Genomic DNA, 25533 nt, shown 5'->3' with positions numbered 1-25533 from the left:
TCATAAAGGGCTGACATATGGTTTTTGGTTTAATGGCTTATAGAAAAATAGCAATTTGTTTTCTAGTGGTTTCAATTGTCCCCGAGTTTAAACGAGGCAGTGTATTGCAAACAATAATAAAAGAAAAACGCATTTTCTTTAGAGTTTAAGATTCCTGACACAGCATTTCATTGCCTGAGACCCTAAGGCTCACAGAGCAATAATATCTTGCTTCCCTAATTGCCACTCATCATTACATGTTGAAATAATCTCTTCTTCTTATTCCTTCCCTCCTAGGTGTCCATTGATGAGCGCATCAGACAATTGCATGAAGCCCACAGGGATTTTGGCCCCACGTCTCAGCATTTCCTTTCCAGTAAGCATTTTAACTTCTGTTAATTAACCTGCATGCTTTGTGGATGAGTCAACTGTCCCATTTCACGTGGTGAAATATCCCAGACATCACATTATACAGCCTGTCCTCCAAAAATATTAAGTCTGCACCTTTCAGATAAAAATGCCGAGTGGCGAAAGTTGAGTAGAGCTCCTAAATGAACATCTCAAAGTACCAGCAAAAGAGCTGAAAGATGGAAATTCAGGGCTCCTTGAGGAAGATATCACAATTTCTGGTCTAAAAACAAATACATTTCTAATGTATTCTTTACTAAAAAATAAAACTCAGCCAAGGGAACTTGAAGGGTTTCTTTGAACTCTAAAACAGTGAAATCTTTAGAGAAATCTGCTATAATCCAATAATGAATGATCATCTTCAACATCTTGTATTATTTTACTATACTTTGTATTGTTTTCATGTCTTGCAGTATTATAAGAATATAACTATATACTTACCAGGCTCATCCAGGTCTCATGTAATGTAGAGGTGTTCACCATGCTGTGCCTAAGTGGTGCATATCTGAAACGGTTCCCAGCTACTTGCACTGCTGCTTTATGCTCCAAGGACAACTGCTCACACCAGCTGGACATAAAAGTATGGCGAACTGGGAATTTAGTGGATTATTATTTCCTGCAGAAAACACAACCATAATTCAAATTTGATTGCTTTAGGTGAAGCTATGGATTTGATATTTTTGATGAAAAGGCATAAACATAGGTTGTTCTGCAGTTGTTAAAGAATCAACAGGCCCTGAATGGTCAGTAGAAAAACAAATATGTAGCTCGCGAATGAGAAGATCCACTTTTTAGTATTAGGGGCTAAAAATGTATCCACATTATGAGTGCAATTATCAGAGGTCTCTCTTGTAATGAGCAATGCACTTAATGACATCCATTATGTGACATGCTCATTTCATATTAAAGTTCTCATTTAAAATTTTGTTTTCATGATACAGTAGCAAACTGCTCCCTTCTTTCTCCCTCACAGTTTTTGTCTTCACGGGGGGAGATGTTCCTGAAAGGTTAACAGTTTGGACTAGAAACATTGTTATGCCACGTTCACGCACAGTGTAGAAAAGACTAAGTGCAATACAAAGAGATAAAGGGAAGGGAGCCCAACACTAGGGAAGGGAGGGGTGAAGACCCCTAGACAGATCACGGAGCAGGATACCTAACCCCTGCCTGACCCTGGCAATAAGCCCTGCATAGGGAAGGACAAGATGAAAAACTAGTCAATACCCACTACCACTAAAGACAGATGGGATACACAAACATGGGGAACACTTAGCTTGAGTTGACTCAGAGAGAAACACAAATGTCCTCCAAACAACAAAGAGGAAGATAGCCAACTGCTATAGCTCCAAGCCTCAACAGGGAAATGGAAATACCAACAGTCACTCCCAGCAGCAACATAGGAGTTATAAACACGTCGGTCCAGGTGTGTCAAATAGAGCCGGGTAAGGTTGCCACTGGGTCCTAAAGTCAGAAGAACTAGGAAGTAGCCAACCACTGAGACCTTCTGCAGCGAGATGTAGTGCAACTGTCTGCAGCCTCTAACACACCTGTGACAGCCAGTGGTCCAACCTGTGCGCTGACTGATTCTGCAAGAGGCAGCTCTGTTTCTGAGAAAGCTGAGAAATTCAGAGATTCTGAAGCTAGCCAGATCCAGTGATCCAACAAGATTCAGAGTAGCACTTGCAAGTAGGGATGCGCAAACCCAAACCGGAAAGTTGGGGGTTGGTACCAAACACCAAGTGTCCGGTACCGAACACTGAACATGGATATTTCACTGTATGTCTAGTTTTGTGTTCAGGTTCAGCAGTTTAATAAAGCTTGTTGAAAGGTTGCCACGCAGCCAATCAACAAGCTTTTAGACTGTAGGCATTTTCGGAGTCATCACAACCATGCTAAGTATTGGCATGACTATGATTGGCCGGTGCAGTACGTGACCCGGCCTGTATAAAGGCCAGACCACAAGTGCTGCCACTATTATCCTCTTGTACTCTGCAACCCCTATATGTTCTATTTATGTGGTAAAAGTCACTGCATGTACTCTGCAAACTAATCTGTGAGAGTACTGTGCTAAAAAACGCTGGGTGTACTCTGCACCCCCCCCCCCGTGGGAGTACTGTCTTTTAGGCTATGTTCACAAGTTACGCTTTTGTCGCTGAAAATTGTAAGCTGCATTTAAGCTGCTTACAAAAAAACAGTTTTTGCTGCATTTTTGCTGCGTTTTTATTGCTGTGTTTTTTGCTGTCTCTTGTGCATATTGATAAAGTTTAAACCAAGTTAAACCTGGTTTAACTTCCTTCGTTTTTTCAGCAAAAACTGATATCTGTGTTTTTTGTTGCGTTTTTGCACTTACCCATTGCTTCCTTTCAGTGAAAAACCCTGAAAGAAGTGACATGCTGCAGTTTTAAAAAACGCAGCAGTTTTCCAAATCAGTTTGGAAAATAAAACCAATGTGCGTGAATGAGATTTATGAAATCTCATAGTCTTTGCCGGCATTGTAAAAAACAGTTTAAAATTTGTATAAAAAACGAAGCAAAAAAACCCTGCAAAAACACAACTTGTGAACATAGCTTAAGGCTGCTGTGTACCCAGCACCCCTCCACTTGTGGGAGTACTGTCCTTTAAGCAGCTGTGTGTACTCTGCATCCCTCACCTGTGGGAGTACTGTCCTTTAAGCTGCTGTGGGTACTCTGTCCTATGGTGTGTGGGTGACATTTCTAAGCTGATAATGTAGGGGTACTCTGCCCCATGTGGGTAAACTTTTTTGCTGGACTGGAAGTAGCTAGCCTCAGTCTCTGTGGGGGCACTATTAACATTTTTCTGTTATTCATTTTCTTCCTATTTTTCCAATGATTACTACAGTGACAGAACCCCTTTAAGCTATTTCCCTATTCACTTTTTTTGCAAGGCAATTGTCCTGCTCTTACCCCATTTAGCTTACTTTTGCAGCCCCCTAGCCCCCATTATGACCATTTTACAGCTACTTTAAAGCACCGAAGTTCAGGTCCCCATTGACTTCTATTGGGTTTGTGTCCGGGGTCAAGTTTGTTGTCAATTCCGGACCCAAAATTAACTTTTTACTGTATGTTCGTCAAACCCAGCGAACCCAAACATAAACTTTTTTACTGTATGTTTGCTCATCTCTACTTGCAAGGCCTATAACAATAAGGAGCTTGTCAACACTGTGCTCCTTGCAATATCTGATTCAGAATGGAGATGATTTTTACAAAAGGTAAATTATGAAGTTGCTGTTTTTTGATTGATGATGGTGATAATGGTGAGAAAACCACTTTAATGGTTCAAGATATAGACCCGTAATTTTGAGGAAGCAACATCTGACTTAAATGGCTTTCATTCTAATGGTAAACTACACAATCCTCATTTGCTGAAACAATTAGTCTTATGCCCCTAGAATAATGTCTGGGTACTGGGACCTCCATGGCTGAGAAGTATTCAATCACTGGAACAGGGGTCTTGGACCCCCATCCCCAAGTACTTCAGTCAGTGAGGAATGCATTGATCATCAAGCATACACTATGTCATTTCTAGTAAATTTTTCAGACTGATGTAGACAATTTGGTTAACCCTCATAGACTTGAAATGGAGCTGTAGAGTGCATCTTCAACCATCTCTCAATTCAAGCTCCTCCTTCCTACAGATAGGGGGCAGTATGTAGAAATGAAGAGTTTGGGATTCCAGTCTAATGATTGAGGGGCCTTGATTGGAAGGGCCCAGCAGAGAGCCCCCAGAAATCAGTTATTTATCACATATCTTGAAAATGTCCTGCAAATATCCCTCATTGTTATTTGTCCTGAGGATCGGGCCAGCACAGATTAGACATTGATTGACTATCTCAAGGATAATCCAGCAATGTTATATCCAGGAAACGTGTTGTGATATAGAATTGCTCATAAGCTTTCATAATATTGCATAAATAGATGTTGCCATGTTAAATCTTGATAAATAAATGCACCTATACTGTACATTTTGGCATCTATGCTCCTTGACATTAAACTCTCACACTCCGCCTTGTACATTCCTGTAAGAATGAGTGGATCAGAATATTTACAGTGCGAGCAGCACTTCTGCGCTCTCATGAATGACCTTCTCTGATTGCTTGCAGGAGCGTTTTATAATTTCTGACCCTATCAATAGTAAATGTACTGTCATTAAAATGTAAAATAAAATGTGTAAGCGGTTATTTCTCTTTCTAATAGGACGTATTGTTCTTATCAGCAGTAATTTGGTACAGTTTTGTTTCTATTACCATTGTGATCAATTGTACTCACTTACATATTTAAATGGGTCTTGTTCATGTTAATACCAGGATATAGAAGTGTCAATTAAATGCTGGCATTCTTACCGTTTCTGCTATTAATTTAGGTGACCAGCCATGCTAATTGTTTTAACCTTTAGTTTTTATGCCCTTCGTTCACCTCATTAAATTTCTGATGAATTTTCTCTTCCCAAGCTGTCAATAGTTTACATAGGTTTTGTACCCGAGGACCATACTGCAGTTTTGTTTTGCATTGCTGATCCATAAAACTTTACAGCTTTAGTTAATGTACTGAAGAGCTAATTTAGGAAATACATGTACATGCCTCACTCTACTGTGATAAAACTTACCATGACAGCTAAAGTAATGCTTGGAATTTGGTAAATGTTGCACTTATAATGCCCTCAACCACAAACATTTATTAGCTAGACAAACTAATTATATATACCAGTATATGGGCTCACCAGAGTCCTATGGCAAAAATGAAGTAAAGACTTTCAAGAATGTTGACCTCCACCATTTCTGCCTGGAGAAACTTTTAGGAGATTTTGCTGTCTTGTAGTAGTTTATTTTCTCTTACTAGTGAAATTGCTCATCTAAGTAGTCATGTATATTGCAGGATGAGTTTTGGGCCCACTTCTATTTCACTTGTTTAGATAACTTTACTATATATCATAGTCAGTTTTGCATTTAGTTAGTGCATAATGTCTTCTACTACATTCAAAGCAATCTTGCTCATGACCTCCCTTTTGTATTTTCGGAATTAGAGAACATATTCTTCCAAATGTTGTGGCCCAACTGACTTTGGCTTGAATATATGCACATTCATATACGTGTGTGTGTGTGTGTGTGTGTGTGTGCATTTGTGTGGGTGTATAAGTGTCCATATTTATAACCACAATTCCAAAAAAGTTGGGACTCTAGACACTAGACAACAAGAATGCAATGATTTGGAAATTTCTAATAGCCATATTTTATTCACAACAGAACAGAGAACACATGTCAGAAGTTAAAAGTTCCATTTCCTTTGAAAAAATTAACTCATTTAGAAATTGATGGCAGCAGCACATTTCAAAAAAGCTTTGACATGGTTAACAAAAGGCTAGAGAAGTAAGTAGTACTAATGAAAAAGCAGAAAGGCTAATTTTCAACTAAGTCACATGACTGCTTTCAAACATGTTGGAGAGGCAGAGTCTCTCAGAAGCAAAGATGGTCAGAGGTTCAAAAATCTGTGAACAATTGCATCTAAAAATTGTGGAACAATTTTAGAAACATGTTTCTCAACATAAAATTGCAAAGACTTTGACTATCCCACTATCTACAGTACATAATATCATCACAAATTTCAGAGATTCTAAAAATTTGTGGACTGTTGAGCAGCTAGAATCCTATGTTAGACAAGAATGGGAAAACCTTCCTCTACCAAAACACCAGCAATTGGTTTCCTCTAGTGATAAGTGCAAGTGTTTGTTACTTGAGTTTGTCTAGGGTGCTCGGGTATGCACTGAGTGTCGTGGGTGCTCAAGTGACATGTTCATGTCCCTGTGGCCGCACGTTCCACGGCTGTTAGACAGCCACAAAACATTCGGGGATTGTCCATGTTTGTCAGGCAATCCCGCATGTTTTGTGGCGGTCTAACAGCCGCAAGAAATGCTGCCGCAGGGACTTGAACATGTCAATTGAGTACCCGCGATACTCGTGCATACTCTAACACCCCAGGCAAACTCAAGTAATGAGCACTTGCATTCATCACTAGTTTCCTCACTTCCCAAACATTAACAGACTGTTGTAAAAAGATGAGGGGATGCTACATAATGGCAGACATGGCCCTGTCCTAACTCTTTTATATACTGCATTTTACTGTCATCAGTTTCTAAATTAGTTATTTTTTTTACATATGTACTTATGTAAGTGGATGTATGTATTTGTGTATTTATGAATGGTGTGTATGTATTTATATAAGTATGTATGTATTTGCGTGTGTGTGCTGGGCTGGCATTTATATCAAGGCAGTGTTTTGCAGTTCCTCACACAATAGTTATATGCTGGTGCCTATGTGAGCAGCAATGTTTTAACATTCTTCTTTGCAAAACTTTTCAAGTTCTGTCAAGTTGCTTTGGGACTGTTAAAAAAGAAAAGTTTTATTTAAGTCCAGTCACAAATTTTCAATTGAACTGAGGTCCCAATTCTGACTTGGCCCCTCCAGGGCATTAAAATTTAAGTTTCTAAGTCACTCTTGTGAAACTTTAGGTTGATGTTTGGGGGATCAGTGTGTTGCAGGCTGCAGATGCTTTTTCTGTGTTTTCCTACAATTTGGTTTACCATCTACAGACACAAACCTTCCTGTGAGTTATTTATATCAAAATTTTAGTGTAACCCCTTTTATAGAAGAAATCCGAAAGAGAAATTTTCTATACGTGCAAGAAACAGCATTAGGGTATGTTTCCACGGTCAGCAAACGCTGCGTGCTTGATGCTGCGTACAGCCGTAGCATCAAACGCGCAGCGTCCAGATGCTACAGCATAGTGGAGGGGATTTCATGAAATCCCATTTCCACTATGCGTTATAAGACGCAGGCGGCAGACCCGCGGAAACGGACATGTGGAGCGTCTTACCAGAACGCAGCATGTCTGTTTACAATGCGGCGATGCTCCATCGCCGCACAGTAAATTTCCCATAGACTATCATTAGATGCGGTAAAACTGCATCAAATGATTAGTCACATGCGTAATAACTGTGTAAACACAGCTTACTACACATGTCTACTAATTTAAATAAGGTCTTACCTGTCACACCGCTGGAAGTCTGCGTCCACTGCAGTTCTCGCGATAACTTAGCTTACTGTGAGAACTGCCGTACACGTGACCGGGGCTATCTCCGGTCACCCTAAGCTAGCTGACCGCGAGAGCTAGAGTGTAGGTGATCGCTGGAGAGTTATCTCCGGCGGTCATCTACAAGCTCTGCTATGTCTGGATGTCAGGCATGCAGATGTAGCATAGCTGGACTCATCGTGGGACACTCGTTATTAAGGACTGCATCGGACACGGGGAGAATACTGTTGGTTTATTTTTTTTTTTTTTTTCAGAAGATCGATGGCTTCGCTTGGATTACCAGTGTAATAAAGATGGCAAAACTGTGTGGTGTTTTATTTTATTAAAGTACTTTATTCTGCATGTGTGTGTGTTTTATTAACCCTTTACCAACTATAGGATTAGTAATGGTAGGAGTCTTATTGACGTCTCTCCATTACTAAGCCGGCTTAATGTAACCTTACAAAGGTGACATTAACCACTTATAACCCCATATGCCACCACTACAGGGCAGTGGGAAGAGAGAGGCTAAGTGCTGGAAATGGCGCATCTTACAGATGCGGCATTTCTGGGGTGGCTGGAAGCTGGTATTTGTAGCCAGAGGGGGCCAATATCCATGGTTCCTTCCTAGGCTATGAATATCATCCCACAGCTGTCTGCATAGCCTTTCTGGCTATAAATTATAGGGGGACCCCACGTCATTTTTTGGGGGGTTCCCCCTATTTTAATAGCCAGTAAAGGCTAAGTATACAGCTGCGGGCTAATATTCATAGCCTGGGAAGCCATATGGGTATTAACCCCTTCCCAGGCTATAAACATCAGCCCCAAGTCGCTGGCTTTCCCTCTCTGGCGCAAAAAATTGTGCTGGAGCCCACGCCGTTTCCTTTTCATTTTTTTTTAAATCAAACAGATATTGTATTTAATGCCGGGGTCACACTTGCGAGAAAGTCGCACGAGTCTCGCACCTCAATACCTGGCACTGCTGCCGGCACTCGGACAGGAGCATCCAGCTGCATAGAAATACATGCAGCCACATGCATCCGGTCCTAAATGCCAGCAGCAATGCCGGGTATTGAGGTGCAAGACTCATGCGAGTTTCTTGCAAGTGTGACCCCGGCCTAATGCAGATTTCGTGTGTGTGTCTTCATTTAAGGCCGGGATCACACATGCGAGAAACTCGGACGAGTCTCGTATCTTAATACTCAGCACTGCCGCCAGCACTTGGGAGCGGAGCGTGCGGCTGCATAGAAATAGATGCAGCCGCACGCTCTGCTCCCGAGAGCCGGCAGTAGTGCCGGGTATTAAGATGGGAGACTCGTTCGAGTTTCTTGCATGTGTGATCCTGACCTAACGCTTTATGTACCATTTTATTATGTTTATTACTAAACATCGGGCTTGATATTATCTATAGATATATCTATCTATTATCTATTATCCACCTGTTATCTATCTATTATCTATCTATCAATATATCTATCTATCATATGTCTATATGTCTATAGATCTGTCTATCGTATCTATCAATATATCTATTGATATATCTATCGATATATCTATCTAGCTATCTATAGATATATCTATCTATCAATAGATATATCAATAGATAGATAACAGATAGATAGAAATATCGATAGATAGATAGAGCTATAGATAGATAGATAGATAGATAGATAGATGATAGATAGATAGATAGATAGATAGATAGATAGATAGATAGATAATAGATAGATAGATAGATAAATATTCAGAGATTGTAAGCTTGTGAGCAGGGCCCTCATTCCTCTTGGTATCTGTTTTGAACTGTGATTATTGTTATGCTGTAAAGTCTATTGTCTGTACAAATCCCCTCTATAATTGTAAAGCGCTGCGGAATATGTTGGCGCTATATAAATAAAATTATTATTATTATTTTTATAGATAATAGATAGATAGATAGATAGATAGATCTATCTATTATCTATCTATTATCTATCTATAGCTATATCTATCTATCTATTATTATCTATCTATCTATCATCTCACTATCATCTATCTATTATCTATCTATAGATGTATCTATCTATCCATCTGTGTGTGTAAACATTATTCTTAAATGGAGTATGTTAAAGAAGAGGTTGGACAAGGAAAGTACATCACAATTTTTTTTGTATGTCTTTATTTAGCTTACAAAAACACTCAAATCAGCATAAAAAAAACGCATCAAAGACGCATAAAAAAACACATTAAAAAAAAGCATCAAAAAACGCAGGTGACCTGACAGTGACCTCAGATGCAGATTTGGTGCAGATTTTGCCTGCGTCAAATCCTGAGCCATTCCTGACCGTGGAAACATACCCTTATTGTAAACAAAATTGTCCCTGAGTTACTAATTTTTATTAGCCTTCCAAATTCGCAAGTTTTTCTTTCTAACTAGAAGCATAAAATCTGCAAATTATTAGAATTTGGAGCTGTTCTTGCATGATCATAAGGGCATTCATATACCTGGTCTCTGAAATAGCTCAAAATAACAATGGTGGAAAAGTAAAGCAACAAATTGAAAAGGAATAGTTATTGGGCTTACAGCCCTCTATCACCCAACCACCTGTTTATCATGACCACTGTTATTCCCTTTCTCATGTTATCTCGGAGCTGTAACACAACTTCACCTATATTCCATTTTATGTGCGCTGATTAGCTACTTTTTTATGTGATTAGTGTACAAAGTGTCAAACCTACAATCTGTGCTGTTCTATTCCCTATAATAAAACATATTTTCATCTAGTCCAGTTTTATTGCTTTCAGTAAATCAGTAGTAAGGCACTATTTTAATGAATATGTGTAGCACTTATAGTCTTGTATTGGAATATGATAAGATTTCATTTCTGTGCAATATTGCTACTTAAGCACAGAAGTAATATCCCAAATTTTTAAAATGGGGTTTTCCAGAGTCGATGCCTGGTGGTCCTACTGCTTTCTGGCTCTTTTTATGAAGACATGACATGCTACTCCGGGATTTAGCCATTAGATCTACAGTGGGGAAAAAAGTATTTAGTCAGCCACCAATTGTGCAAGTTCTCCCACTTAAAAAGATGAGGGAGGCCTGATAACATAGGTAGACCACAACTATGAGAGTCAAAATGAGAAAACAAATCCAGAAAATCACCTTGTCTGATTTGGCAAGATTTATTTTGCAAATTATGGTGGAAAATAAGTGTTTGGTCACCTAAAAACATGCAAGATTTCGGGCTCTCACAGACCTGTAACTTCTTCTTTAAGAGGCTTCTCAGTCCTCCACTCATTACCTGTAGTAATGGCACCTGTTTGAACTTGTTATCAGTATAAAAGACACCTGTCCACAACCTCAAACAGTCACACTCCAAACTCCACTATGGTGAAGAGCAAAGAGCTGTCGAAGGACAGCAGAAACAAAATTGTAGCCCTGCACCAGGCTGGGAAGACTGAATCTGCAATAGGCAAGCAGCTTGGTGTGATGAAATCAACTGTGGGAGCAATAATAAGAAAATGGAAGACATACAAGACCACTGATAATCTCCCTTGATCTGCGGCTCAACACAAAATCTGACCCTGTGCGGTCAAAATGATCACAAGAACGGTGAGAAAATCCCAGAACCACACAAGGGGACCTAGTGAATGACCTGCATAGAGCTGGGACCACCATAACAAAGGCTGCCATCAGTAACACACTACGCTGCCAGGGATTCAGATACTGCAGTGGCAGAAATGTCCCCCTGCTTAAGCCAGTACATGTCCAGGCCTGTCTGAAGTTTGCTAGAGAGCATTTGGATTATCCAGAAGAGTATTGGGAAAATGTCATATGGTCTGTTGAAACCAAAGTAAAACTGTTTGGTAGAAACAAAACTCGTGTTTATAGGAGACAGAATGCTGAGTTGCATCCAAAGAACACCATACTTACTGTGAAGCATGGGGGTGGCAGCATCATGCTTTGGGGATGTTTCTCTGCAAAGGGACAAGGATGACTGATCCGTGTACATGAAAGAATGAATGGGGCCATATATTGTGGGATTTTGAGTGCAAACCTCCTTCTATCTGCAAGGGCATTGAAGATGAAACGTGGATGGGTCTTTCAGCATGATAATGATCCCATGCACACCACCAGGGCAACGAAGGAGTGGCTTCGGAAGAAGCATATGAAGGTCCTGGAGTGGCCTAGCCAGTCTCCAGATCTCAACCCCATAGAAAACCTTTGGAGGGAGTTGAAAGTCTGTGTTGCCCAGTGACAGGCTGTCACGGAGTGACTGACCCAGTGTGTTGTGACCAAACAGTTGGTGGGTCACCAAACAACACCCAGGGGAACACCAGGAACACAATAACAATGGTGGGCTCTGACAATAGGGAACGGGGAAATGGACACCTCCTGCACTCACCTGAGGCTGTACCCTAATCTCTCTAACATCCCTATACGGGTTCTTTCACCCCATTGCCGAGCAGGACACCTAGTCTCTCACTTGCCCTGCTCTTATCCCTAAGTAGGGAACTGGCAGGTGAGAGCACTGGTCCCACTGCTGCACTAATTCAACAAAAGGTAAGGACAGACAGACACCAAAAGGAACTGGTAAAAAAACATGCAACACTTAGCTCCTTCTGCTGCAAAGCACTGAACAGCAGAGATAAGGCACAAGGAAAGTAAACTCAGCAAAAGCACAACTGCACCCAGCGAGCTCCTTTCTCCAACTTGGTCACTGTAGAATGATTTCTAACACTGGCAGTCAGCCAATGCATCAGGTGACCTCTTGAAGGATGGTGGGAGTGGTCACCACCCACATCAGCTGACTCAGCAGCAATGCAATTACACCCACTGGCCATCGGGGAAAAACTGCATTATCCCTCGATAGCCTGAAAGGAAAAAAGTTTTAATCTGAGAGGCCAGATCCAAAAATGGATCGTGACACAGGCCCAAAACATCACTGCTCTAGAGGAGGTCTGCATGGAGGAATGGGCCAACATACCACCAACAGTGTGTGCAAACCTTGTGAAGACTTACAGAAAGCGTTTGACCTCTGTCATTGCCAACAAAGGATATATAACAAAATATTGAGATGAACTTTTGTTAATGGCCAAAAACTTATTTTCCACCATAATTTGCAAAATAAATCTTGCCAAATCAGACAAGGTGATTTTCTGGATTTGTTTTCTCATTTTGACTCTTATAGTTTTGGTCTACCTATGATGTCAATTACAGGCGTCTCTCATCTTTTTAAGTGGGAGAACTTGCACAATTGGTGGCTGAATAATTACTTTTATTCCCCACTGTAATTGCTGGGCTGAGCGATCATGGTCAAATGCTACTGCTGTATGTCATCACTATATGCAAATAAACATTGGAAGTAACCTCAAAAGGGGATTTAACAAGGGGTAATGTTAGTTTTGTGTTATGATACAACATTTACAGCAGTTTATGTAATTAATAGTGTTGAGCGATACCGTCCGATACTTGAAAGTATCGGTATCGGAAAGTATCGGCCGATACCGGCAAAGTATCGGATCTAATCCGATACCGATACCCGATACCAATACAAGTCAATGGGACTCAAGTATCGGACGGTATTCCTGATGGTTCCCAGGGTCTGAAGGAGAGGAAACTCTCCTTCAGGCCCTGGGATCCATATTAATGTGTAAAATAAAGAATTAAAATAAAAAATATTGCTATACTCACCTCTCCGACGCAGCCTGGACCTTACCGAGGGAACCGGCAGCGTTGTTTGCTTAAAATGCGCGCTTTTACTTCCTTCCGTGACATCACGGCTTGTGATTGGTCGCGTGCCGCCCATGTGGCCGCGACGCGACCAATCACAGCAAGCCGTGACGTACTTTTCAGGTCCTCAATGCCTAATTCTAGGCATTCATGATTTTAAAATTACGTTCCGGCTTGTGATTGGTCGCGTCGCGGTCACATGGGTGACGCGACCAATCACAAGCCGTGACGTCACGGGAGGCAGGAGACGCGCGCATTTTTAAAATTACGTCACGGCTTGTGATTGGTTGCGTGCCGCCCATGTGACCGCGACGCGACCAATCACAGCAAGCCGTGACGTAATTTCAGGTCCTGAATGCAGAAATAGGCATCAGGACCTGAAATTACGTCACGGCTTGCTGTGATTGGTCGCGTCGCGGTCACATGGGCGGCACGCAACCAATCACAAGCCGTGACGTAATTTTAAAAATGCGCGCGTCTCCTGCCTCCCGTGACGTCACGGCTTGTGATTGGTCGCGTCGCCCATGTGACCGCGACGCGACCAATCACAAGCCTGAACGTAATTTTAAAATCATGAATGCCTAGAATTAGGCATTGAGGACCTGAAAATTACGTCACGGCTTGCTGTGATTGGTCGCGTCGCGGCCACATGTGCGGCACGCGACCAATCACAAGCCGTGATGTCACGGAAGGAAGTAAAAGCGCGCATTTTAAGCAAACAACGCTGCCGGTTCCCTCGGTGAGGTCCAGGCTGCGTCGGAGAGGTGAGTATAGCAATATTTTTTATTTTAATTCTTTATTTTACACATTAATGTTGTTTCGATACCGATACCCGATACCACAAAAGTATCGGATCTCGGTATCGGAATTCCGATACCCGCAAGTATCGGCCGATACCCGATACTTGCGGTATCGGAATGCTCAACACTAGTAATTAACTAAAGCCTTGGTCAACCCCTTTATTGTAGTATTTCCTATTTTATTATTTTACTCAGTTTAAGATAAAGAGTTTTTCCCACTAATATTAGAATGTTTTCAATTACACATTTTCCTAAGTCCTCTTTTTTGTACGCAAAATATGTATTCTGATGTTGACATTTAGAAAACAACAAGAGGTTAATCGATAATCAGATATTGAGCCAGTAAATTGTTATAATCCTTATTGGTCATGACCCATTGTAAGCTGATCAATTATTACAAAGTTAAAGAAGTATTATGTACAAAGCTGATACACTGCATAATGCCTAATGCAAGGCCTCCGGGGGCAGTTTATAAGTTTTAACACAAGCATTCAAAAGTCTTTGTCTTATTCAATCTTCTCAAATTCTAGTAGCACACTGTGAATCAGTGTTGTCCATATTATTTTTTTAAAATTTATATTACACCAAACTAGATTAAACTATGTTTTTATTGTCCTCATCCCATACAAGATAAAACTGCATATGCACCCAGGTACTGTACTATTTATGAGTGCATGGTTCCTCTTCACCAGCATTATGCTGAAACTATAAGTGCTCAAACTTATTTGCCTCACTTTCCAGCATGTATTACACATATCCATTGTGCAATGGCTTGTCTGCCCCAGACTTAAAACCTGCCTCTTTATTATGCCCGAATGTAGTTTGACAGACAGGAGAGCAAGAGCAAAAAGACAAGGACCACTACTTCCACATCTAACCAACTCTGCTGCAAGAAACATACCTGAGAGTTGGCACTGGATCGCAAGTTTAACAGATAGGATAACCTTTTTGGCCAACACTTTGGAGTGAAATTCAAGCTGAAAACATAATTTGCAGTTTTGTTTATTACAGTTAGCCATCAGAGGAGTTTAAAGAGGACCTTTCACTTGGGCAAAAATTGGCAAAATTTGCTTCAATTTTATTGCCATTTCTCGAGTATTTCATTTTTATTTTTTTTAAATCCACCAAAAGATAAGGACCTTTTAATTTATTAAAATTTTTCATAGTTTATCAAGGGGGGGCTCAGGAATAGTCACAGACAGAAGAGGGCCCCTATGCAAGATCAATGTTTGCACCATTTGCCGTCCAATAATTCATCATAATGCACAATTCCACTTTCTTTGGAGGTAGTAGTGGGCCCCCTTAACTCTTGAGCCCCGTGCACGAATGGTATGTTCACCACTGGTGTGGCTGACAGGGAAATACTGCAGAGCAGCCTAAGATACACCCCCAGAGAATTCTGTGATCCACGCTTTTTTTGATAATGACCATAAAAATTTGCACAACATAAGAAGGCCCAAATCTCTGAAATCCTATGGCAGATTAAAAAATGCCATATTAAGGAAAGCAGCTTGCATAAAATAAGAGCAAAACTGCTCACTTGTGAAACGGAGATAGGTCCTCTTTAGGCTGAGTGCTTACTATAAGTTTTTGATGCTGCATATTTTAGCTGCATCAAAAACGCAGCGTCTTACAGTTCCAGCAAAGTGGAAGGGATTTATAGAAATCTCATGTCCACTGTCCTTTTTTATTCAGTGTAAACTGACCTGTTGTTTGTGTTTCAAATCTGCCACATGTCGATTTGAAGTTCACTGGGGGTGAACTTCTTTCAATTTCTGACACTGACACTGATAAGCAGGCAGCAACACACTAGGGAAAAAAGATCGAGATAGCTTGACAGTATATGGTATAGTTTATCTTTAGATCACATAAGCCACTCTTCATTCAGTCAGATGGTATGGACAGCAGTGTAAGCAGCCTCATCTTTCAGAAACCCTGGTATCCCTAGTATTTGATCTAAAAGACAGGACAGAATTGTGAGCAGCCTCTTTTTACCTCAGCAATATTGGTATCTCTAGTATTAGATCAGATAGACAAGATTGGCAGCAATGTGAGCAGCCTCTTTTTACCTTTGCACCCCTGGTATTACCAGTATTAGATCTGATAGACAAGGTTGACAGCTGTGTGAGCAACCTCTTCTTACCTCAACACCCATAGTATCTCCATGATTAGATCAGAAAGATTGGAGAGACAGAAGTGTGAGCAGCTTCTTCTTATCTTTGCACTCCTGGCAACTCCAGTATCATCAGAAAGGCATGCTGGACATCAGTGTTAGAGGCTTTTTCTGTTCTCAGAACTCATGTTATCGCCAGTGTTAGATCAGAAAAACATGGTGGACAGCAAAGTGAGGAGCATTTTTTAATCTTAGCATTCTTGACATCTCCAGTATTAGACCAGAAAGACAGGGTGGACAGTGTGAGCAGTCTCATCCTACATCAGCATCTCTGGTATCTCCAGCAATAGATCAGAAAGAAAGCATGGACTGTGACATGAACAGTTTCTTCTTACCTCAACACTCTTAGTATCTTCAGTATTAGTTAAGTAAGATAGGGTGTATAGCAGTGTAAGCTGCCTCTTCTCATCTCAGCACTCCTGGTATACCCAGTATTAAATCAGAAGGACATGGTAGACAGCAGTGTGAACAACCTCTTTTTACCTCATTACTCTTGGTATCTCCAGCATCAGATCAGAAAGAAAGAGAGGACAGCTGTGTGATCAGCCTCTTCTTATCTCAGCACAACTGGTATATCTAGTATTAGATCAGAAAGACAAGATGAACAGCTGTATGAGCAGACTCTCCTAACATCAGAAACCCTGGTATCTCCCGTATTATTGTAGATCAGAAAGACAAGACGGACAGCTGTGTGAGCAGACTCTCCTAACATCAGAAACCCTGGTATCTCCCGTATTATTGTAGATCAGAAAGACAAGACGGACAGCTGTGTGAGCAGCTTCTTCTTACGTCAACATCCCTGGTATCTTTAGTATTATATCAGAAAGACAGGATGGACAGCTGTATGAGCAGACTCTTCTAACATCAGAAATCCTGGTATCTCCAGTATTATTGTAGATCAGAAAGACAAGACGGACAGCTGTGTGAGCAGACTCTTCTAACATCAGAAACGCTGGTATCTCCAGTATTATTGTAGATCAGAAAGACAAGACGGACAGCTGTGTAAGCAGCTTCTTCTTACGTCAACATCCCTGGTATCTTTAGTATTATATCAGAAAGACAGGATGGACAGCTGTATGAGCAGACTCTTCTAACATCAGAAATCCTGGTATCTCCAGTATTATTGTAGATCAGAAGGACAAGACGGACAGCTGTGTGAGCAGACTCTTCTAACATCAGAAATCCTGGTATCTCCAGTATTATTGTAGATCAGAAAGACAAGACGGACAGCTGTGTGAGCAACTTCTTCTTACGTCAACATCCCTGGTATCTTTAGTATTATATCAGAAAGACAGGATGGACAGCTGTATGAGCAGACTCTTCTAACATCAGAAATCCTGGTATCTCCAGTATTATTGTAGATCAGAAAGACAAGACGGACAGCTGTGTGAGTAGACTCTTCTAACATCAGAAATCCTGGTATCTCCAGTATTATTGTAGATCAGAAAGACAAGATGGACAGCTGTGTGAGCAGACTCTTCTAACATCAGAAACACTGGTATCTCCAGTATTATTGTAGATCAGAAAGACAAGACGGACAGCTGTGTGAGCAGCTTCTTCTTACGTCAACATCCCTGGTATCTTTAGTATTATATCAGGAAGACAGGATGGACAGCAGTATGAGCAGACTCTTCTAACATCAGAAATCCTGGTATCTCCAGTATTATTGTAGATCAGAAAGACAAGACGGACAGCTGTGTGAGCAGACTCTTCTAACATCAGAAACGCTGGTATCTCCAGTATTATTGTAGATCAGAAAGACAAGACGGACAGCTGTGTGAGCAGCTTCTTCTTACGTCAACATCCCTGGTATCTAAAGTATTATATCAGAAAGACAGGATGGACAGCTGTATGAGCAGACTCTTCTAACATCAGAAATCCTGGTATCTCCAGTATTATTGTAGATCAGAAAGACAAGACGGACAGCTGTGTGAGCAGACTCTTCTAACATCAGAAATCCTGGTATCTCCAGTATTATTGTAGATCAGAAAGACAAGACGGACAGCTGTGTGAGCAACTTCTTCTTACGTCAACATCCCTGGTATCTTTAGTATTATATCAGAAAGACAGGATGGACAGCTGTATGAGCAGACTCTTCTAACATCAGAAATCCTGGTATCTCCAGTATTATTGTAGATCAGAAAGACAAGACGGACAGCTGTGTGAGCAGACTCTTCTAACATCAGAAATCCTGGTATCTCCAGTATTATTGTAGATCAGAAAGACAAGACGGACAGCTGTGTGAGCAGACTCTTCTAACATCAGAAACGCTGGTATCTCCAGTATTATTGTAGATCAGAAAGACAAGACGGACAGCTATGTGAGCAGCTTCTTCTTACGTCAACATCCCTGATATCTTTAGTATTATATCAGAAAGACAGGATGGACAGCTGTATGAGCAGACTCTTCTAACATCGGAAATCCTGGTATCTCCAGTATTATTGTAGATCAGAAAGACAAGACGGACAGCTGTGTGAGCAGACTCTTCTAACATCAGAAATCCTGGTATCTCCAGTATTATTGTAGATCAGAAAGACAAGACGGACAGCTGTGTGAGCAGACTCTTCTAACATCAGAAATCCTGGTATCTCCAGTATTATTGTAGATCAGAAAGACAAGACGGACAGCTGTGTGAGCAGACTCTTCTAACATCAGAAACGCTGGTATCTCCAGTATTATTGTAGATCAGAAAGACAAGACGGACAGCTGTGTGAGCAGCTTCTTCTTACGTCAACATCCCTGGTATCTTTAGTATTATATCAGAAAGACAGGATGGACAGCTGTATGAGCAGACTCTTCTAACATCAGAACTCCTGGTATCTCCAGTATTATTGTAGATAAGAAAGACAAGACGGACAGCTGTGTGAGCAGACTCTTCTAACATCAGAAATCCTGGTATCTCCAGTACTATTGTAGATCAGAAAGACAAGACGGACAGCTGCGTGAGCAGACTCTTCTAACATCAGAAACGCTGGTATCTCCAGTATTATTGTAAATCAGAAAGACAAGATGGACAGCTGTGTGAGCAGCTTCTTCTTACGTCAACATCCCTGGTATCTTTAGTATTATATCAGAAAGACAGGATGGACAGCTGTATGAGCAGACTCTTCTAACATCAGAAATCCTGGTATCTCCAGTATTATTGTAGATCAGAAAGACAAGACGGACAGCTGTGTGAGCAGACTCTTCTAACATCAGAAATCCTGGTATCTCCAGTATTATTGTAGATCAGAAAGACAAGATGGACAGCTGTGTGAGCAGACTCTTCTAACATCAGAAACGCTGGTATCTCCTGTATTATTGTAGATCAGAAAGACAAGACGGACAGCTATGTAAGCAGCTTCTTCTTATGTCAACATCCCTGGTATCTTTAGTATTATATCAGAAAGACAGGATGGACAGCTGTATGAGCAGACTCTTCTAACATCAGAAATCCTGGTATCTCCAGTATTATTGTAGATCAGAAAGACAAGACGGACAGCTGTGTGAGCAGACTCTTCTAACATCAGAAATCCTGGTATCTCCAGTATTATTGTAGATCAGAAAGACAAGACGGACAGCTGTGTGAGCAGACTCTTCTAACATCAGAAACGCTGGTATCTCCAGTATTATTGTAGATCAGAAAGACAAGACGGACAGCTGTGTGAGCAGCTTCTTCTTACGTCAACATCCCTGGTATCTTTAGTATTATATCAGAAAGACAGGATGGACAGCTGTATGAGCAGACTCTTCTAACATCAGAAATTCTGGTATCTCCAGTATTATTGTAGATCAGAAAGACAAGATGGACAGCTGTGTGAGCAGACTCTTCTAACATCAGAAACGCTGGTATCTCCAGTATTATTGTAGATCAGAAAGACAAGACGGACAGCTGTGTGAGCAGCTTCTTCTTACGTCAACATCCCTGGTATCTTTAGTATTATATCAGAAAGACAGGATGGACAGCTGTATGAGCAGACTCTTCTAACATCAGAAATCCTGGTATCTCCAGTATTATTGTAGATCAGAAAGACAAGACGGACAGCTGTGTGAGCAGACTCTTCTAACATCAGAAACGCTGGTATCTCCAGTATTATTGTAGATCAGAAAGACAAGACGGACAGGTGTGTGAGCAGCTTCTTCTTACGTCAACATCCCTGGTATCTTTAGTATTATATCAGAAAGACAGGGTGGACAGCTGTATGAGCAGACTCTTCTAACATCAGAAATCCTGGTATCTCCAGTATTATTGTAGATCAGAAAGACAAGATGGACAGCTGTGTGAGCAGACTCTTCTAACATCGGAAATCCTGGTATCTCCAGTATTATTGTAGATCAGAAAGACAAGACGGACAGCTGTGTGAGCAGACTCTTCTAACATCAGAAACGCTGGTATCTCCAGGATTATTGTAGATCAGAAAGACAAGACGGACAGCTGTGTGAGCAGCTTCTTCTTACGTCAACATCCCTGGTATCTTTAGTATTATATCAGAAAGACAGGGTGGACAGCTGTATGAGCAGACTCTTCTAACATCAGAAATCCTGGTATCTCCAGTATTATTGTAGATCAGAAAGACAAGACGGACAGCTGTGTGAGCAGCTTCTTCTTACGTCAACATCCCTAGCATCTTTAGTATTATATCAGAAAGACAGGATGGACAGCTGTATGAGCAGACTCTTCTAACATCAGAAACCCTGGTATCTTCAGTATTATTGTAGATCAGAAAGATAAGATGGACAGCTGTATGAGCAGACTTTTCTAACATCAGAAATCCTGGTATCTCCAGTATTATTGTAGATCAGAAAGACAAGACGGACAGCTGTGTGAGCAGTTTCATCTTACGTCAACATCCCTGGTATTTTTAGTATAATATCAGAAAGACAGGATGGACAGCTGTATGAGCAGACTCTTCTAACATCAGAAATCCTGGTATCTCCAGTATTATTGTAGATCAGAAAGACAAGACAGACAGCTGTGTGAGCAGCTTCTTCTTACCTCAACATCCCTGGTAACCTTAGGGTACCGTCACACTAAGCGACGCTGCAGCGATAGCGACAGCGATGCCGATCGCTGCAGCGTCGCTGTGTGGTCGCTGGAGAGCTGTCACACAGACCGCTCTCCAGCGACCAACGATGCCGAGGTCCCCGGGTAACCAGGGTAAACATCGGGTTACTAAGCGCAGGGCTGCGCTTAGTAACCCGATGTTTACCCTGGTTACCAGCGTAAAAGTAAAAAAAACAAACAGTACATACTCACCCAGCGTCCCCCAGCTTCTGCTTCCTGACACTGACTGAGCTCCGGCCCTAACAGCACAGCGGCTTTCACTTTCACTTTAGGGCCGGCGCTCAGTCAGTGTCAGGAAGCAGACGCTGGGGGAGGTATGACGCTGGGTGAGTATGTACTGTTTGTTTTTTTTACTTTTACGCTGGTAACCAGGGTAAACATCGGGTTACTAAGCGCGGCCCTGCGCTTGGTAACCCGATGTTTACCCTGGTTACCAGTGTAAAACATCGCTGGTATCGTTGCTTTTGGTGTCAAACACAACGATACACAGCGATCGGACGACCAAATAAAGTTCTGGACTTTATTCAGCGACCAGCGACATCACAGCAGGATCCTGATCGCTGCTGCGTGTCAAACTAAACGATATCGCTAGCGAGGACGCTGCAACGTCACGGATCGCTAGCGATATCGTTTAGTGTGACGGTACCTTAAGTATTATATCAGAAAGACAGGATGGACAGCATTGTGAGCAACCTCTTTTATTCTCAGCACCCTTGATATCTTCAGCATTAAGTAAGATAAACAGGGTTGACAGCAGTTTGAGCATATTCTTCTGACCTCAGCATCCCTAGTATTTCCAATATTACATTATATAAAGAGGGTAAACAGCATTGTGAGTGGTTTCTTCTTATCTTAGCACCACTGGCATCTGCACTATGAGATCAGAATATGGATCACAGCATCTTACACACGAAGAAACGAGAGGAGTTTCCTACTGCACATGCTCACAGGCACCTATCCTAATAACATTCTAAGGCAGGTTTTTGTCAGTATAACAACACAGCTGCCATTTTAATTCAATGATGATTACTTCCATAGTCAAAATGACTGTGATTTGCTAATTACACTATTCAGTAATTTATACATAATGACATTTCCTTTACTTTTTTCTTTTCCCTGACAACCCTTTTAAATGGAGTAGCTAGACTGCCACTCTCTTCAAACAACGAGACGAACACCAACCTGAGACCCCTGTTCTAGTGATTAGTGGGAGTCCTAATGATGAGGTCCCCAGGGATAAGTTATTTAGCATGTTTCCTATGAATAAGAGGTAAATATTTATTGTGACAAAACCCCTTTAAAAGGTTCACTTTAAATATGTAGAAATAAAGCTTGCCAGTAATCAAATAAGCCTACAGAATGCTATATAATCTCCACTCATGTTGGAGAGAACGTGACAATATATACCAACCAGGGCTGGACTTGTAAGATTCAAAGTTCAGATTCTATGGTATTTGTGCCATTCATTTTAAGAGTTTGTTCTGCTCTATCTAGTAGACTGCATGGTGAATGGTTTGGAATCATTTTCTCTATTCTTCAGTAGTTTGTCTTTTTCCGTTGGCATTTTATTTTACATTTCAGCAAGATGAACTATTTAGGTTTGCCCTTTTCATACTTGCCAGGTAATTTGTAGACAGCACCTGGTATATATAGCTAACTTCAGACTGCTGACAAGCATTTAGCAAGAGTCAGCCAAGCATCAGACCAACATCGTAGACTTTTCGGTGGATTAACACTGGCCTGAAGGAGCGATAGAAAAATATAACTTGTAAAATTAGAACGCCTGCATTCAAACTTCTTCTATTATATATCCCTCTAATCAGTATTTTATTTGGAGCACCCAATGTAACAAATACAATTGATAGCAATTTTGAGTATACAATTCTACAGCTCTGGCAAAAATTAAGAGATGACTGCAAAATGTTCAGTTTGTCTGATTTTTCTCTTTATAGGTATATTTTTGAGTAAAATGTAAATTGTTCTTTTATTCTATAAACTTCTGACATGTCTCCGAATTTCCAAGCAATACATTTTGTATTATTTTTGTATTTACAAAGAAAAATGGTCAAAATAAAAAATAAAAAACTGCTTTCAGACCTCAAATAATGCAAAGAAAAAAAGTTCATAAACATTTAGAAACAACAATACCAATGTTTTAACTCAGGAAGAGTTCACAAATCAATATTTTGTGGAATAGCCAAGATTTTTCATCACAGCTTTCATGCATCTTGGCATGCTTTCCACCAGTCTTTCACACTGCTCCTGGTGCAAAAATGTAAGCAGTTCTTCTTTGTTTGATGGCTTGTGACTATCCATCATCCTCTTGATTACATTCCAGAGGTTTTCAATGGGGTTCAGGTCTGGAGATTGGGCTGCCCATGACAGGGTTTTGACGTGGTGGTCTTGTAATTTTTACCAAAGCTGTATATCCTGAAATATTGGAAAATTGTGTACCGTATTTTCTGGCGTATAAGATGACTGGGCGTATAAGACGACCCCCACCTTTTCCAGTTAAAATATAAAATCTTCTTAAAAGTCGGGGGTGGTCTTATACGCTGTATGTTGTCTTATAGGGCCGGTGACTAATGTGCCTTTTGGGGGGGGGAGTGGTCCCGATGACGAAGAGGGGGCGTCTCACAGGAAAGTGTGAGTGGAGTATGCCCCATTACCTCCTTGTAGCTGCAGCGTCAGCGTGGGGTGCTGGGGAGCGGCGGCGGCTGCTCCTCTTTGTGCCGCGTGGGTGCTGTGGGGCAGCGGCTCCTCTTCGTGCAGCGTCGGGGCTCTATGCTGTGGGGCGGCGGCGGTGTATCTTGCAGAGTATCTTGCATGCAGAGTCAGTCGGGGCTCCTCCGGCATCTCCTCAAAGCCCGGAGGCACCGGCAGCTCCATTGCTGCGATGCGGTGGCCTCCGGGAAAATGGCCGCTGGGGGCGGCGCATGCTCAGATTCAGATCTTGTCTCCCGAGATCTCGGGACGAGATCTGAATCTGAGCATGCGCCGCCCCCAGCGGCCATTTTCCCGGAGGCCACCGCATCGCAGCAATGGAGCTGCCGGTGCCTCCGGGCTTTGAGGAGATGCCGGAGGAGCCCCGACTCTGCACTAAGATGCGGCGGTGGCGCCCCACAGCACAGAGCCCTGACGCTGCACGAAGAGGAGCCACCTCTCCACAGCACCCACGCGGCACAAAGAGGAGCAGCCGCCGCCGCTCCCCAGCACCCCACGCTGATGCTGCAGCTACAATGAGGTAATGGGGCATACTCCACTCACACTTTCCTGTGAGACGCCCCCTCTTCGTCATCGGGACCACTCCCCAATATACACCCGGCGTACAAGACGATACCGGGGGTATAAGACGACCCCCGACTTTTAAGAAGATTTTCAGGGGTTAAAAAGTTGTCTTATACGCCAGAAAATACGGTAGATATAATCTTTCCTAACAGCTGAGAGCTCATATCTGGCGATTTGTGCTAATTACAGTTATTTACTTTGGTTTCTTGTTAATTAAGTATTTGTGACTGTAGGTTACTTTATAATTTGGTAATTAAAAGGATCCTGTCTAAAATCATTGGAATGCTTCTAAAGCTTTGCCGGATGGAGTATACAATTGCAGATCGTCGCACGTTATATAATAATGCAGTGTGAGCACTATTTAATTCTGTTAACTTATCTTTGTCATATTTAATGATAGTGGGGCTACTGTAATTAATTATTATTGGCTTTCTGCCGGGGTGGAAGTATTGGTACAGAGCTCTTGCATTTGCACAATATTATGTTATGATTACGAGGACAGTATGAACGAATATGTACTGTACTATTACACACACCTGGAAGTAGCCTTAATTATACATTTTACTCTTATTACGACTGACAGGACTTCTTAAGAAAATTAAAGTTTAGTTCCTTTCATTTCCACACTAACTGAAAATTGCTAGCCCATAGTCCAGTCTGTGTCTTGTTAGGTGACCATGTGAGTGATCCGCATATAACCTGCTGTTAAAGTATTAAAAGCTGCTGTTATAATAATTATTCTTTTGCCAAGAATAACTAGAATGATCCCAGACTGAAAACTGTTCATAACATAAAGAAGTTTTCTGATTTTAACACGAGAGGTTATCCTCACATGGTGGTTTTTGACGAGGATTTTAAAGCAGATCTGTTTCAAAATTCACATCAAAAATGGCTTCAAATACTACTTGAATACTATTTGATGTGGATCTACTTCAAAATCCATGTAAAAAATCTGTGTGTGGACATATGCCAAGGCATATTGCTATAGGATATGGCATTGCTTGCCGATTAGTAAATAGACAAATGTAAGGACCCCAATCAATCA

General features: G+C 41.4%; 1 protein-coding gene across 7 annotated transcripts in view; it reads left to right on the top strand.

Moving 5' to 3' along the window:
* DMD (dystrophin) overlaps positions 1-25533 on the top strand; it is a 3762639-nt gene that overhangs the window by 3230642 nt on the left and 506464 nt on the right. For all 7 annotated transcript variants that reach the window (XM_077296691.1, XM_077296689.1, XM_077296692.1 and 4 more), the window contains one exon: positions 277-355. In XM_077296691.1, coding sequence (XP_077152806.1) covers positions 277-355 — 79 coding nt within the window. The remainder of the gene's footprint in view (positions 1-276; positions 356-25533) is intronic.

The sequence above is a fragment of the Ranitomeya variabilis genome, chromosome 3, assembly GCF_051348905.1.
Source record: "Ranitomeya variabilis isolate aRanVar5 chromosome 3, aRanVar5.hap1, whole genome shotgun sequence".
Lineage (NCBI taxonomy): Eukaryota > Metazoa > Chordata > Amphibia > Anura > Dendrobatidae > Ranitomeya > Ranitomeya variabilis.
Note: the sequence above shows the minus strand (reverse complement) of the source record. Positions and strands in the feature narration are given on the sequence as shown.